Raw genomic sequence first — 15,914 nt, 5'->3', positions numbered from 1 at the left:
TATATCTTCACAGTAAAATAAGCAAGGAGATTGACCAGATGCTTTTCAACTTTCTTTGGAGAAACCGTACCCATTACATTAGGAAAACTGTTGTAATGGAACACTTATGAGAATGGTGGACTGAATTTTCTGGACTTTACTACTTTAAATAATACTTTTAAGATCAATTGGATAAAACAATTCCTAAGAAGACCCACTTCTATATGGAATTGTATTCCTCATCATGTCTTCTCTACTTTTGATGGCCTTAACTTCATGTTGCTTTTCAATTATAATATTGACAAAGTTCCAGTGAAACTTTCTGCTTTTCATCGGCAGGTTTTCTTATCATGGTCCTTAATTTATAAACACAATTTTTCTCCACACAGATATTATATATGGAATATCGGGATATATTGTATAAAAACACTTCTTTGTTTTTAGAATATTGGTTCCGAAATAATATCCTATTGGTGAGCCAACTGGTAAATGCAGAGGGTCTTTTACTCAGTTATAAAGAATTCTTATCACTTTACAAGGTCCCTGTAACACCTAAAGATTTTGCAATTGTTTTAGATGCCATTCCCTCAGGTGTTGCTATGTTATTCAGGAACGTGTCAAGATCTGACCCTCAGAGCCTACCTTCTATTGACCCTTTTTGACTCATCAGTAGGAAAGATTTGTTTCTCTTTTGGTCCATTCAACAACAGAGTGATACGAACCTTGTTTCAGCAGGATGTTGTATGCCATGCCTTATTGGAATGGATTTATTGATAATTTCTGTTGGAAAAAAGTTTGGATGTTGCCACACACATACCTACTTGTTAGCAAAATTAAGGAAGTTTCCTTTAAAATTATTCATAAATATTATCCTGCCAACCACTATATGAAGAAGTTTAAGGAAAACATCAACTCAAATTGCTCCTTTTGTAATGACCACCCAGAAACAGTGTTGCATCTTTTTTGGCATTGTATGCATGTAAGAAAACTGTGGCAAGACATCAGTAGGTTTATAATTGAACACATTTATGAAGATTTTACACTATTGTGGAGAGATGTACTGTTTGGATTCTTAACATACGATAGAAATAAGCTGAAACATTTTTATGTAATTAATTTAATTATTCTTTTGGCCAAATTTCATAGACACAAATGTAAATTTACAAACAGAAAACCACATTTTCTTACCCTACAAAAATAAATTGAACTTTATTTTAAGACGGTTAAATGCTCTACTAACAAAAAAGCTGTTAGAATTGTAAGTATATATGTGTCCCTTAAGGTCCTTGTGTAATTGTAATGTGATATTGTACCCCCTAGCTCGATTGTCCATTGCTTGTAATCTATGTATTCTTGTGTTCCCCCATGTGCTTTATGTTTATTGTTTTGTTGTTAATAAAAAATTAAAATAAAGTTACCCCCTTGGCCTTTGATTTAGCTCGAGGGAGCGAGTGAAGAACTTTGATCACTTGTGGGGTTGATAAGACCCACAATTCAATCCAAACTGCAGTCACCTGTCAAACAATGGTGTCCGCGAAGTGTCAAAATTAAACAACAAAGCTACATTTTCAGGAAAGTCAGGCAAAATCATTTTTTATCACGATAAAAAATATATATACAGTACCAGTCAAAGGTTTGGACACAACCTACTCATTCAAGGGTTTTTCTTCATTTTTGCTATTTTTCTACATTGTAAAATAATGGTGAAGACATCAACACTATGAAATAACACATATGAAATCATGTAGTAACCAAAAAAAGTGTTTAACAAATCAAAATCCACTACTGTTTAAAAGTTTGGGTCACTTGAGGAATGTCCTTGTTTTGAAAGAAAAGCTTTTGTTTTGTCCACTAAGATGACATAAATGTATCAGAAATACAGTGTAGACATTGTTAATGTTGTAAATGACTATTGTAGCTGGAAATGGCTGATTTTTAATGGAATATCTACATAAGCGTACAGAGGCCCATTATCAGCAACCATCACTTCTGTGTTCCAATGGCACGTTGTGGTAGCTAATCCAAGTTTATCATTTTAAAAACATAATTGATAAATAGAAAACCCTTTTGCAATTATGTCAGTGTAACCGATGTGAAACTGTTTCAATCGGTGACGTCACTCGCTCTGAGACCTTGAAGTAGTTGTTCCCCTTGCTCTGAAGGGCCACGGCTTTTGTGGAGCGATGGGTAATGATGCTTCGAGGGTGGCTGTTGTCTATGTGTGCAGCGGGTCCATGGTTAGAGCCCAGGTAGGAGCGAGGAGAGGGACAGAAGCTATACTGTTACATCAGTACAGCTGAAAACTGTTGCCCTGATTAAAGAAGCAATAAAAATGGCCTTCTTTAGACTAGTTGAGTATCTGGAGCATCAGCATTTGTGGGTTAGATTACAGGCTCAAAATGACCAGAAACAAATAACTTCCTTCTGAAACTCGTCAGTCTATTCTTGTTGTGAGAAATGAAGGCTATTCCATGCGAGAAATTGCCAAGAAACTGAAGATCTCATACAATGCTGTGTACTACTCTTTTCACAGAACAGCACAAACTGGCACTAACCAGAATAGAAAGAGGAGTGGGAGGCCCCGGTGCACAACTGAGCAAGTGGACAAGTACATTAGAGTGTCTAGTTTGAGAAACAGATGGCTCACAAGTCCTCAACTGGCAGCTTCATTAAATAGTACCGCAAAACACCAGTCTCAACATCAACAGTGAAGAGGCGACTCCGGGATGCTGGCCTTCTAGGCAGAGTTGCAAAGAAAAAGCCCTATCTCAGACTGGTCAATAAAAATAAAAGATTAAGATGGGCAAATGAACACAGACACTGGACAGAGGAAGATTGGAAAAAAGTGTTATGGACAGACAAATCTAAGTTCGAGGTGTTCGGATCACAAAGAAGAACATTTGTGAGACGCAGAAAAAATGAAAAGATGCTGGAGGAGTGCTTGACGCCATTTCTCAAGCATGGTGGAGGCAATGTGATGGTCCGGGAGTGCTTTGGTGGTGGGAAAGTGGGAGATTTGTACAGGGTAAAAGGGATCTTAAAGAAGGCTATCACTCCATTTTGCAACGCCATACCCTGTGGACGGTGCTTAATTGGAGCCAATTTCCTCCTACAACAGGACAATGTCCCAAAGCACAGCTCTAAACTATGCAATAACTATTTAGGGAAGAAGCAGTCGGCTGGTATTCCGTCTATAATGGAGTGGCCAGCAGTCACCGGATCGCAACCCTATTGAGTTGTGGGAGCAGCTTGACCGTATGGTATGGTACGTAAGAAGTGCCCATCAAGCCAATCCAACTTGTGGGAGGTGCTTCAGGATGCACGGGGTGAAATCTCTTCAGATTACCTCAACAAATTGACAACTAGAATGCCTAAGGTCTACAAGGCTGTAACTGCTGCAAATGGAGGATAGCAAAGTTTGAAGGACACAATTATTTCAATTAAAAATCATAACCTTGTCAATGTCTTGACTATTTTATATTTGTTTTGCAACTAATTTCATGTATGTTTTCATGGAAAAGGACATTTCTAAGTGACCCCAAAGTTGAACAGTAGTGTATATTTTCTATTTTAGATTAATCAGTTGCCTCCCTTTGCCTTAACAGTTTTGCACACTCTCAACCAGCTTCACCTGGAATGCTTTTCCAGCAGTCTTGAAGGAGCACTTGTTGGCTGCTTTTCCTTCACTCTGCAGTCCAACTCATCCCAAACCATCTCAATTGGGTTGTGGTCAGGTGATTGTGGAGGCCAGGTCATCTGACGCAGCACCCCATCACTCTCCTTCTTGGTCAAATAGCCCTACACAACCTGATGATGTGTTGGATCATTGTTCTGTTGAAAAACAAATGATAGTCCCACTATGCACAAAGCAGATGGAATGGCGTATCACTGCAGAATGCTGTGGTAGACATGCTGGTTAAATGTGCCTTGAGAGATCATCCATTCACCTACTCTGCGTCTCACTAAGACAAATCTCAAATTTGGGCTTAGACCAATGGACAGAGTTCCACCGGTCTAATGTCAATTGCTCGTGTTTCTTGGCCAAAGCATGTCTCTTCTTATTAGTGTTCTTTAGTGGTTTCTTTGCAGCAAATTGACCACACTAGCTTCTATACTTGAGAAGACTCATAGGCTTACTGGTAAAATTACCAAGGGGCATTGCAATTCCATCACTTGAAGCATGATGTCACCATAGGATAAGCATAATGTACAACTCCTTTGAGCAAGCATACATCGTGGGCCCATCTCTCGAATGTCATGGTAAGCTAGACAGTCTGCGTAACTATCCAGCCGTCCACAATGAGACGTCCACATTTCCTTAAATCTGTAGTGAAACGATGATCAGTCCATTACTGAATCAGTAGACAAACCCCTTTTCCAGGAAAGACAAGAGACTACGTTTTCACATTTTTTAATTCAACATGGTCAGAGGGGAGGGCAGAATAGGTAAAAAAAATGTTTTGCTTATCAAGGTTTCACAAATACAATCTCACAATTTATCTGTACACAACAGCATGCATTTGCCACAGGTTCACAAATGTTCAACCAGACAGGAACAAAAAAGACAAATAACACTGGTAAAAATAAAATTAAAAAAAAGGTCACCGAAGTTGACTATAGAACCACAAATTCCCACCATTAACCATTTATAAATATGGAGATACAAGTTTAAAATGTTCATTTAAAAATAAATCCTGTATAACATGGGAATTTATTCAAGCGTTGTATGTATCCTTCAGTAGGGACGACCTCTGCGGTCCTGGCGATGGTCTCCCCTGGAGGGAATAAACATTTCCGTTAACAATCTTGACCGATTTATTCAAAACAGCTTTCAGAATTTATTTTGGACTTTCCCTTTTCATTAATTCAGGCTTACAATGCAATCAAGTAACTTCTGTTGCCAAAATGTGAAACTATGTGGGGGTTTAAATGTGAGCACCCCAAGTGGGCATTAGAAGCTTGTTTGATGGGAGCTGGCTGAATGTGAATAATACTTTACTCACTTCATTTCCATCATCTTGCCAGGGGGGCCCATACCCCTCCTGCCTCGGCCGCCCATGTCATCCATGGGAGGGCCACCACGGCCCCTGCCGCCGAAACTTCCTCTTTCCATGCCACCACGTCCTCTGAATCCACGATCACCACCCCTGCCTCCACGGAAGCCTCCAGGGCCCCCTGGACCGCCACGGTCCATCCCTCCACGCCCACGCATGCCTGGGCCACCCCTACCACGATCGCCACCTAGAAACAAGACAGTGTTGGTTGGAAGGAAGACAATGTATAGCTTTTCCCCTACTACTTAAATGTATCCTTCATGAAGTAGATCTTTTTAAGCAAAGCATTACCTGAAGGGGAGAAAGGTGGCCCAAAGCCTTCTGGTTTGGGTGATTTGCACTGGTTACACTCCATTCTCCAGGCAAAGTTCTGGTTACCGCAGCCCCTGCAATCATAAGCCTCAATCAGGACTACCCCAAACCACAGAGAAAGGCAGTTAAAGACTAAACAATTTACTTTGTTAGTACTCACTCTTTAGGGCACTCCCAGTCTCCTGCTCTCTGCTGCATGTTGCCCCCTGAGGGACCACCTCTACCCATGCCATGAGGACTGCCCATGCCACGGGGACCACCCCTGGGGATAAATCCGCCACGCTCCCCACCGCGTCCCATTGGACCACCACGGCTCATCATTCCTGGCCCTAAGAGTGACCAATGGATAACAAAGTCAGTATTCAGAATGTTACACTGAGTTTGAGATCAACTTTTACCACCATCTACTAATTGCCAAGTATACATTACATCTCAAATATATTTTCTATCTACCAAGATGCAAATTGGTAAGGGCCCAACAAACAATTCACACAGAAACAGAAAAGCAAGTCAAGCAAGTCAAGAAAGTGTATTATAAACAAGATTAATCTCAATACTCCCAACTTTCTAAAGCACAAACAGAAAATAGTGCCCTGAGGTGGGGAAGTCAGGCTCGTTGGTCTGGGTTTAAGGTTCATTAAGATACTCTTTAGTTTCCTGGTTTTGGATTTCCCCATTATTTTTTTCCAGGGTGGCTAACAGTGTTTCATGTGATGGGAGAGTTTGTAAAGCAAATGCCCACCCGATTGATACAAATCATCATATCATTCTGCCAGGTAGGCCTACTTTGCAGTCAATATTTCTTAGGGAAAATTTTTGGGAAAACCTTTAAATTACTGTTTAGGCATGCTAAGTGGCTACACAACACAGGTGCACAGAAATGTGTGATAGGAAACATGACTCACTGATGCATTATTGTCATACATTTTTAAACTAATCAATAACTACTTTTGTAATAAGTTCACCACGTTTAACTTTGTGCTCAGTCCATAGGCATGATTCACGTGGATGGTCCATTGAGATAACAGCGATTGCCAAAAAGCAATACGTTTTTACATCCCGAAAGATATCCTAAAATGCTACAAGTGAAACAGATACAGAACCATTTAGAAATGTCCATTCCAGATGTGCGGAACAGGATTTGGCAGAACATACCTCCACGGTTCATCATGCCTCCCCGGTCACCCCTCATGGACATGCCTCCTCGCATCATCCCCATCATGGGCTTACGGCGAGCCATCGACACCTTTAGCTTCTTCCCCTGAAAGTCTTTGCCTAGGTAGAAGGGGGAATACCAACATTTACTGAAAGAACTCTGCTAAGATTATGCATGAAGCCCTAAAAATTATCAAGGGGCAATCAGAGGGCCTCTGTTAGTACCCCCCCAAAAAGACACTCACCATCAAACCACTCAACTGCAGCTTTGGCGCATGGGGGCTCATCATAAGACAAAGTACAATCACCCTTTGGTTTCCCCGAATCTTTGTCGGTGTAAATGTTGATAGCAGGCAGACCTGTGCGCTTGTTGATCTGAAAGATGGAAAACAGTTAAATCACCCAATTCTTCAGTCAATACTTTTCAAAAGCCTGTGATAACATTTAGGAAAGGCCTCCAAACTGCATCAGAGTCCAGTACCAACCCTGATTATTCCACTGTGCTTGAAAAAGTCAGCGACTTCGGGCAGCGTTGCATTCTCCGTCAGGCCAGTGATGTAAATAGTGTTGTTCTCAGAGTCATCCTGTTCCTCTGGGCGTCCTGTGGACAGAGTAAGGCCTGTTTAAAAATAAACATTTATAAATTGACGCACACAAACAGTGCTGGGTTTGATACATGGCATGATGAACTCACCTGTGTCTGAGTCTGGTCCTATTGCCCATCCACAAAGAGAGAAGACAAGAGACCAAACGTTAGTAAGCACATTTGCCTGATCTATCCCACATGCTGCAGGTTGACTTTACCCTGGCACACATGCTCCTCTGAGCATTCCCCTTTGTATAAAAATAAACATGGTGTTGCAACCTTAGAAATTAGATTCTTGACACCCAATTTGGGCAAATATATAAAAAGTGTTTTCAAATGAACTGAACACCCAAAACACCTAAGGTTGAAAATTAACCTACTTTGAAAGTTAAATAATCAAAAGACCACATTCACAAAATAAATATTTAGAAAAGTGGTAAAAAGCCTAATGGCTTCATTGGCTTGGGGCAGCATATAAAAAAATATCAGTGGGAACACTTTAAAAATAATAATCAAGTGGACGCTTGATATTGAAAATACCCTCAAAGCAGTGTGTGAGAAAAACCCTAATGAACCAGCCATATATTTTTTGTTTTCCCCTTTGGCTAGAAAATACAACAAGTAGATACAAATGTATACATGTGTTAGGTGGTCTAGTGTATTATCGTCTTGTAATTGTCATTAAACTTACCACCAGGCTTACTGAAGCCACCTCTGTCTCCAGTGATGCTGGGGGAATAAGCGGAGATATGAAGACGATATCCCTTTAACAGCCACTTTGTACCACATAGGGATGGGGGAGATTTGGCACAGTTCTGACTAGCTCTTATTTATAAAATGCCCAAGAAACTAACTTAGCCATTAACCCCCCAAAAGACACTGAATCTTTAAAGGAACTATAGAATCTTGACAGGGGTAGGGGTCTATACAACGTTTGTGATCTATGGGTTCCCTTGCTGAATACAATATATGAACTCAAGCGGCATAACTTTCTACGAGTATCAATGTTTGGCATAATGGGGTGGCTTTAATCTTTATTACCTCTGGGGTAGAAAACCCTTGTATTTTACACAACAGGATATATTTGAATTGTTTCAGATGCAGCTCAAGTTACAGACCAGTGATCTAATTGGATTTGAAAAGTACTATACAACCATCATTTGTTCATAGACTTCAGGCTTAGAGGATAAGGGCATTATAAAAACTAACCCCCCCCCACCACAAAATGCCATAACATGGGAGCCTTTACTATTCAGAGCTGTACCTGAGACAATTGTTACAAATAACTTATGGTACATTCAATCATTTCAAGTAAAATTTCAGCCAATAAACACATTGTTTTACACAATATTTTTTGATTACACAAAGCAAAAAAATGCAACCAATAATTGTCACTAAATAACATTTTGCTTTCTAAAAAGGTTGACTTTTTTGGGGGACATTTTTGGCCACCTCTTGTTGACACCACCGATATTGTCCCCTTTTCAAAAGGCTGCTGGCACAGACCCAGAACTGAGTTGTGGTACTGTAAAAGTATTGGTGTGTTTACATGGATCTCACTTTGTTACCTGTAGCATATAAATGCGACAAAGCATGTTAAAGAAAAGTGCACTACAGCAATACATTTGAAGTTATACCATTTTTACACTTATTTGTTTCTTACCTGTGTGTAAGAAAAGTGAATGAATTGCATTTGTGATTATTGGGGTAATTAAACATTAAGTATGTTCAGTGCAAACTAAGGTAAAGGTGCCTCTGATTTTAAACCTTTTGATTTGACCAATACAATAAGCACTGGTAGACGATAGTGATATAAATAGATAGCCTTGAAGTGACAAAGCAATGCATTCACCTTCTTTTTTTTACAAATACACCCCCCCCCCCCCCCCCGAACAAATATTCAGAGGTGTATGCTTTAGACCATTTCACTAAAATGTTGACATACTGAACGACTAACATCAAAACCTAACATGGCTAAATGCATAACTGTACTTTATGTATACAGGTTGAGCTACAGTGGGGGGGAAAAGTATTTAGTCAGCCACCAATTGTGCAAGTTCTCCCATTTAAAAAGATGAGGCCTGTAATTTTCATAGGTACACTTCAACTATGACAGACAAAATTTAAAAAATAAAATAAAAAAAAATCCAGAAAATCACATTGTAGGATTTTTAATGAATTATTTGCAAATTATGGTGGAAAATAAGTATTTGGTCAATAACAAAAGTTTCTCAATACTTTGTTATATACCCTTTGTTGGCAATGACAGAGGTCAAACGTTTTCTGTAAGTCTTCACAAGGTTTTCACACACTGTTGCTGGTATTTTGGCCCATTCCTCTATGCAGATCTCCTCTAGAGCAGTGATGTTTTGGGGCTGTTGCTGGGCAACATGGACTTTCAACTCCCTCCAAAGATTTTCTATGGGGTTGAGATCTGGGGACTGGCTAGGCCACTCCAGGACCTTGAAATGCTTCTTACGAAGCCACTCCTTCGCCCGGGCGGTGTGTTGGGATCATTGTCATGCTGAAAGACCCAGCCACGTTACATCTTCAATGCCCTTGCTGATGGAAGGAGGTTTTCACTCAATCTCACAATACATGGCCCAATTCATTCTTTCCTTTACACAGATCAGTCGTCCTGGTCCCTTTGCAGAAAAACAGCCGCAAAGCATGATGTTTCCACCCCCATGCCTGGACATGGACTGGCGTAAGCAGGGGGACATGTCTGGCACTGCAGGATTTGAGTCCCTGGCGGTGTAGTGTGTTACTGATGGTAGGCTTTCTTACTTTGGTCCCAGCTCTCTGCAGGTCATTCACTAGCCCCCCCCCTATGATGAAAATTACAGGCCTCATCTTTTTAAGTGGGAGAACTTGCACAATTGGTGGCTGACTAAATACTATTTTGTCCCACTGTATAAGTTCCCAAGTGTATGTCCAGCTCACACAATTGTAGCATGGTATACCTAAAGGAGTGCCAAAGTCTGCACACAAACTAAATACCTTCAAAATGAGAAATGGCTAAATCTATAGAAAATTATTTCCTGAATTCAAAAAAATAAAGACCAGAAAGATTTAATTAATTTCACTCATAGTCCCATTATAATAACATGTGGTTGAATAGCCTATCCAAAATGCACTCCTTCATGACCATTTATTTGAATGTGACCTGAAGTGCCCTCATTCAAAAAGGCCTTACTGGCATCCTTGTAGAATAAACATGCCTGCCACTTATTATCCCAACTGACTTTGGCTCTTGTGTGCTCCTGTGATTGAAAATAATTTCCACAGGAAAATTTCTCTCAACATTGGCTACCCAGAAGATGGCCAACTGGTACTTGCTTGACAAAGTTCAGTTGGGAGAGTCTAGGTCACATCTCAAACTAATTCCACGGATGGCCGAGTGTCAGCGGATTTACACTCCTTTTAACTCAATTGAAGAATTAAGGTCACCAATTAGTAAGGAACTCCCCTCACCTGGTTGTCTCGGTCTTAATCGAAGGAAAAATTAAAACCAGCAGATACTATGCCCTCCGTGGAATGAGTGACACCCCTAGACTAGGGGGCCAAAGGGGAGATATTTGCTGATGGTCTTTAGCTTGTGGATACCTTCTTACCTTTGGCCATACAGTGGGAGGGCTGAGAGCAGCAACCAGTGGCACAACATACATCTGATACAGGGTGATGACTGATTTCACATAATATTTTAAAGGATGTGGTCATCAAGCTATACTGAATAAAAATAACACGCAAAAATGTCAAAAGGAGTTACAGTTCATAAGGAAATCAGTCCATTGAAATAAATGTGTTAAGACCTAATCTATGGATTTCACATGACTGGGAATACAGATATGCATCTGTTGGTCTCAGATAACTTAGTGTTTGTTGTCCACAGCTTATGCCTGCCCATACCGTCACCCCACTATGGGGCACTCTTAACATGGACATAAACATTAAATTATCTGGCAACAGCTCGTGGACATTCCTGCAGTCAGCATGCCAATTGCATGGCAATGGAGAAATGCTAAATAGGGATGTTAACAAATGTATGCACATTTGAAAGAAATAAGCCTTTTGTACATATGGAACATTTCTGGGATCTTTCATAGTAACCCATGAAACATGGGACCATCACTTTACATTCAGCATTTATATTTTTGTTCAGTGTAGTATAAAATGTAACCTACATCCTATGCCTCAACCCCCCACATAATCCCAACAGCAGAAATCATGTGTATCATGCCTTTCTGCCGAGCTTAATTTGACTAACTGCCCTATCCAGTGAGGGGTGATGTGCCACTCTCAGCCCTGTGCAGGCCTCACTCTGCTCCTGTAGGAGAAAAGGTTTGCTGAAGTGAGAGGATGGGCGAGCACTTACCCCATGCCTCTGCTCATTCCACCACGCATGCCGCCACCACGCATCATCCCGCCGCGGTCAAACCCCCCACGGCCGCGGCCCCGGCTCTCCCCCCCACCCATTCCTCGGCCCTCACCGCGGCCCCTATATCCACCCGACTCTGGCCCCGAGTAGCCCCCTCCGTTGGAATGATCCTGCCTGTAGTTGCCTGGGGAGAGAGCAGACAGTTAGGACCCACCACAATTAAGAACTATGAAGATAAACCAGTATAAAAATCATACAATGCCATAAGACTTACTGTACTGGCTAGGTGTTCTATATTCACCCTGCTGACCATAGCTGCCTCCTGGTCCACCCTGTTGTCCATACTGGCTGGCAGGTGGCTGACTGTAGGACCCCCCAGACGTGGGAGCATAGCTGGAAGGTGGGGCCTGTTGCTGGGGTGGAGGGGCCTGTGGCGCCTGGTAACCGACACCCTGTTGGGTGTAGCCACTCTGCTGGCTCTGGTATCCACCACCTTGTGGCGGCTGGGAGTATGAGCCCTGCTGGGGTGCCTGAGAGTAGGAGTTCTGCTCATAGCTGGTGGGTGGCTGGCTGCTGGTGCTGTAGCTGTGGGGACATGAGATGAGGACAAGAGAAATTGGATCAAACCTCCAGATGGCATAATGCAGCTTGGTCTTTCTCAGATTAGTAAATACATGGCATTTGGCTTCACTCGCAATAACATCTGCTAAATGTGTATGATCAATAACATCTTATTTGATGGGTGGGATACTACCAACGCCAAGGATCATAAGTTAGATTCCCAGTACATGCGTGACTAAGTTACTTTGGATTAAAGTACCTGCCAAATGGCACATACCAGAACACTGGTTAATATGATAAAGGAGCTTGAGCTGACAGTTAAGCAAATGTTTAAGAGTGAAATTTGAGGGCTCAAAGACACACCTGGGTGGTGCTCCAGCAGCCGGCTGCTGCCCATATCCCTGGTATGCAGTCTGGGCTCCATATCCACCCTGGACCCCATAAGAGCCCTGGCTGCTGCTGCTGGTGGCAGCAGCAGGGGCTGCAGCATACCCTGCAGCTCCATACCCCTGGGTTGGCTGGCTATAACCCTGGGGGGCAGCAGGAGTGGTGGCATAACCAGCTGAGAGGAGAAAAACAAAAGTCAGTGTTAAACTGCGTACACAAGCCCCAGCTGCCCCACAACAAACTGGGGGCTAATGCAGGGGGTGGGCAATGCCAGTCCCCAAGGGCCCGATTGGTGTCAGTTTTGCCCCAGCTAACACATCTGACTCCAAAAATCACCTAATCATGATCTTCAGTTTTAGAATGCCATTTGAATATCAGCTGTGTTTGCTAGGGATGGAGAAAGCCAGGCCCTCGGGGACTGGAGTTGCCCACCCCTTGGCTAGTGGCATAGAACTGTACATTTCAATGCGTGCTGGGCTCACAAAAAGTTGTATAGCTTTTGAATACAATGCATTTCAGTTAGTGGACCATGTTTTTATCGGAATAGATAGAAGTTATCACCTGCAGCAGGTGGCTGCTGACTGTAACCCTGTTGAGCATAGCCACTTGAGGTGCTACCACCTTGGGGATAGGTTGACTCAGTCGGCTGGCTGTATGACCCATATCCCTGCGGTTGGCCATAACTCGGCTGAAAAACAACAGATGTCAACTACCGATAATCCAACACCATTACAGATCAGTTGTTTCTCCAGAAAAAAACTGTTTCTGAAAACTGGAGAAGCTTCAGATTGTGTTAATTCATTGAGTCCGTTCAGATCATTGAACCCTAAAGAGCTAGGGGCTATGGAAAGGGGCTTTGGTCAGAACAAAAGTAGCCTACCTGTGTGTTTTGTCCATAGCCAGCCTGAGAGGGCGGAGCCACATAGGAGCCATACCTACAAAAATAAAACAGCCTTAGTGCTCTACTCCACCCCCCACCATCTTCATTGACTCGTCAATACAACAATTGTCGTCGAGTCAGACAAATGTTCGCGGATTACTATCAACGCGATAAACAGTTAAATTATATACATTCGTTTTTCAGTGCAAGAATACACTTACCCCGGTTGGCCTCCTGCCTGTCCATAGGAGCTGTAGTCTGCAAAATACAACATAACCATGAGGACAGTTCCATTTTGATAATAAAAGGCATCATGAACATGCTTCTTTAATTATTTACCATGTCAAAATTACCAATTGTTTGTGGAAAATGCAGTCTCCAAAACCTGGCTATTAATTGACAAACAAAGCCCAATTCAAGAAATGGCCGCATTTATCAGCTTGTTTTACAGTGTCCATACCAACTAACGTTAGAACAGGCGCGCATTCGCTCAGCTAATGAAAAAGCTAGTTAGCTAACGTTAACTAGTAAGAGCCATCGGACAATACTATAGTTAGAACTAGCAAACTAGAGGAATGAGATGCAAGTTTCACGGGAAAATAACTCCCAACCTGTTCAAAAACAGTTATAGGCTTGGGGTTTTGAAAATGTAATTCCAAAATGCAATAGCAGTTATAGCTAGTTAGCTAGCATTAAAAGCTAGCGAAAGAACCCCTCCCCCATACAAGGTAATGTAGCTAAATGGCTCGCACTGCACATAACGGTACTTAACTGCTGCCTACATGTCTAATACCTAATATTGAAATTGATAAAGTGATATGTAGACGAATTAATACGGTTTAACAATCCTTACCCGCTGCTGATGCCATTTCAATGTCTGGTCTTCACAGAATGTTCTTCTCTCTATTCAGGCACGCAAAGCTGGCCTGGTTTTAAACGAAGGCGGACCTAACTGAAAGGGACGGTCTTCTTCTTGTTCGTTGTGGGGTTATCGGCGGTTGGCATACAACGCTATGGTACATTACCGCCACCTATTGCACTGGAGTGTGGGACAGAGACAGGGAGATAATGAATCCTACCTGCCAGCCCCGTTACTCTTAAAAATTATTATACAGTATTTGAGACTATATCTAACGACGTTCTACTCAATATACTCTTTAAACTAATTTCCTGTATCCCGTTCTTCTTCATACTAGATCTCAGTCTCTCTCTTTCCCTCTGATACTACCCACACTGTAGCAATACATGCTCCACAGTCTCTGTTCCCTGGAAATAATCACACTTTCCTGTTGGATGCTTTCCTATCACATTTAAAGTCTCAGGTGTGTCTTCGGGACAAGTCTCTGAACATCCTTGAGTGGCAAAGCCAAAGCCCGGACTTCTGGAATATTTCTGGAGAGACCTGAAAATAAGTGTGCAGCAACGCTCCCCATACAACCTGACAGAGCTTGAGAGGATCTGCAGAGAAAAATGAGAGAAACTCCCCAAATACAGGTGTGCCAAGCTTGTAGCGTCATACCCAAGAAGACTCACTGCTTTAATCGCTGCCTAAGATGCTTCAACATAGTACTGAGTAAAGGGTCTGAATAGTTTTGTAAATGTGATATTTCAGTTTTTTTAATTTGATAAATTAGCAAACATTTCTAAAAACATGTTTATACTTTATCATTATGGTGTATTGTGTGTAGATTGGTGAGGGAAAAAAACAATTTATTCAATTTTAGAATAAGGCTGTAACGTAACAAAATGTGGAAAAGGTCAATGGGTCTGAATACTTTCCTGAATGCACTTTACATGGTCCTCAATGAGGAACGCCCAGCCCCCCACTCCTTTCCCGTCACATTTAGCACCTTCTTACACTTTCCCACCACTCTCTCAATGTGTTAGTCCAGTGTTAAAGTATATCCCAAGGAACCTGAAGGACCCCACCTTCTACAAGTTTCTCCCATATAACCTCAAGCGTACCTCATCTCACACCCTCCTCCTGGTAGAGAACACTGTCTGAGTTTTCTCGACAGAGAATCTGAATCCCCACAGCTCTACCTCATCAATTACTTCCTGTACCTTCCTGACTATGTACGGCAGTTCTTCCCCTCTCCCAAAAGGCCCCGTCATCTGCAAATAATGACCGCCCAATGTCTGAGAGTAAACATCACTGATCATGATTGACAACAACTATCTGATGCTGTCTGGTCCAAAAGAGTATGACATTGTTGCCGCCCGTAGCATTGATTGCAAGGGAAGCCAGCGAGCATTTGGCCTCCCTTGATAAAAAAAAGTATAACATAATAGCCAATCAGCGTTGAGCTAAACTGATTGAGCTCAACTGTGAATGGTCTTGGCGCACCAACATTTTTTATCTAGGGTAGCCAGTTTGGATTTGGCATCACTCCTATCAAACCGCATTGAGGGCATATGTCATTGGCAGAAACAACTTGAGTTGTTGCATCTCGTTGTGGTTGTGTTGTTGTCCTCGGTGGCTAGCTAACTAGTTAAAATTGTCCCTTTCAATTAATTAGCCAAGAATGAAAATAGGGATATGGACTTGTGATTTTACATACTGGCAATGATTCTAACAGTGATTCTGATCCAACCATTGATTTATACATTGTTGTGCTACTG

The 15,914-nt window shown here is 41.9% G+C and overlaps 1 protein-coding gene across 6 annotated transcripts; it reads right to left on the bottom strand.

Moving 5' to 3' along the window:
- Positions 1–4,374: 4,374 nt before the first annotated feature.
- ewsr1a (EWS RNA binding protein 1a) lies at positions 4,375–15,119 on the bottom strand. 6 transcript variants are annotated; one of them, XM_090226769.1, is made up of 16 exons: positions 14,146–15,119; positions 13,514–13,550; positions 13,293–13,347; positions 12,974–13,100; positions 12,389–12,587; positions 11,739–12,049; positions 11,462–11,648; positions 7,778–7,815; positions 7,195–7,212; positions 6,986–7,119; positions 6,746–6,875; positions 6,501–6,620; positions 5,506–5,674; positions 5,325–5,419; positions 4,983–5,220; positions 4,375–4,754 (listed from the first exon to the last, which is right to left on the bottom strand). In XM_090226769.1, the coding sequence occupies exons 1-16, from the start codon at positions 14,159–14,161 to the stop codon at positions 4,715–4,717; spliced, it is 1,914 nt and encodes a 637-aa protein (XP_090082895.1). In that variant the 5' UTR covers positions 14,162–15,119; the 3' UTR covers positions 4,375–4,714. The 6 variants fall into 6 exon arrangements, 4 of the variants coding, with proteins under 4 accessions (XP_090082895.1, XP_021446793.1, XP_090082896.1 ...); XM_021591118.3 differs by having other exon boundaries at positions 6,986–7,101; XM_090226770.1 differs by having other exon boundaries at positions 11,766–12,049; positions 14,146–14,284.
- Positions 15,120–15,914: the final 795 nt, after the last annotated feature.

Source organism: Oncorhynchus mykiss, chromosome 29, assembly GCF_057628025.1.
Source record: "Oncorhynchus mykiss isolate SJ-2025 chromosome 29, ASM5762802v1, whole genome shotgun sequence".
Lineage (NCBI taxonomy): Eukaryota > Metazoa > Chordata > Actinopteri > Salmoniformes > Salmonidae > Oncorhynchus > Oncorhynchus mykiss.
Note: the sequence above shows the minus strand (reverse complement) of the source record. Positions and strands in the feature narration are given on the sequence as shown.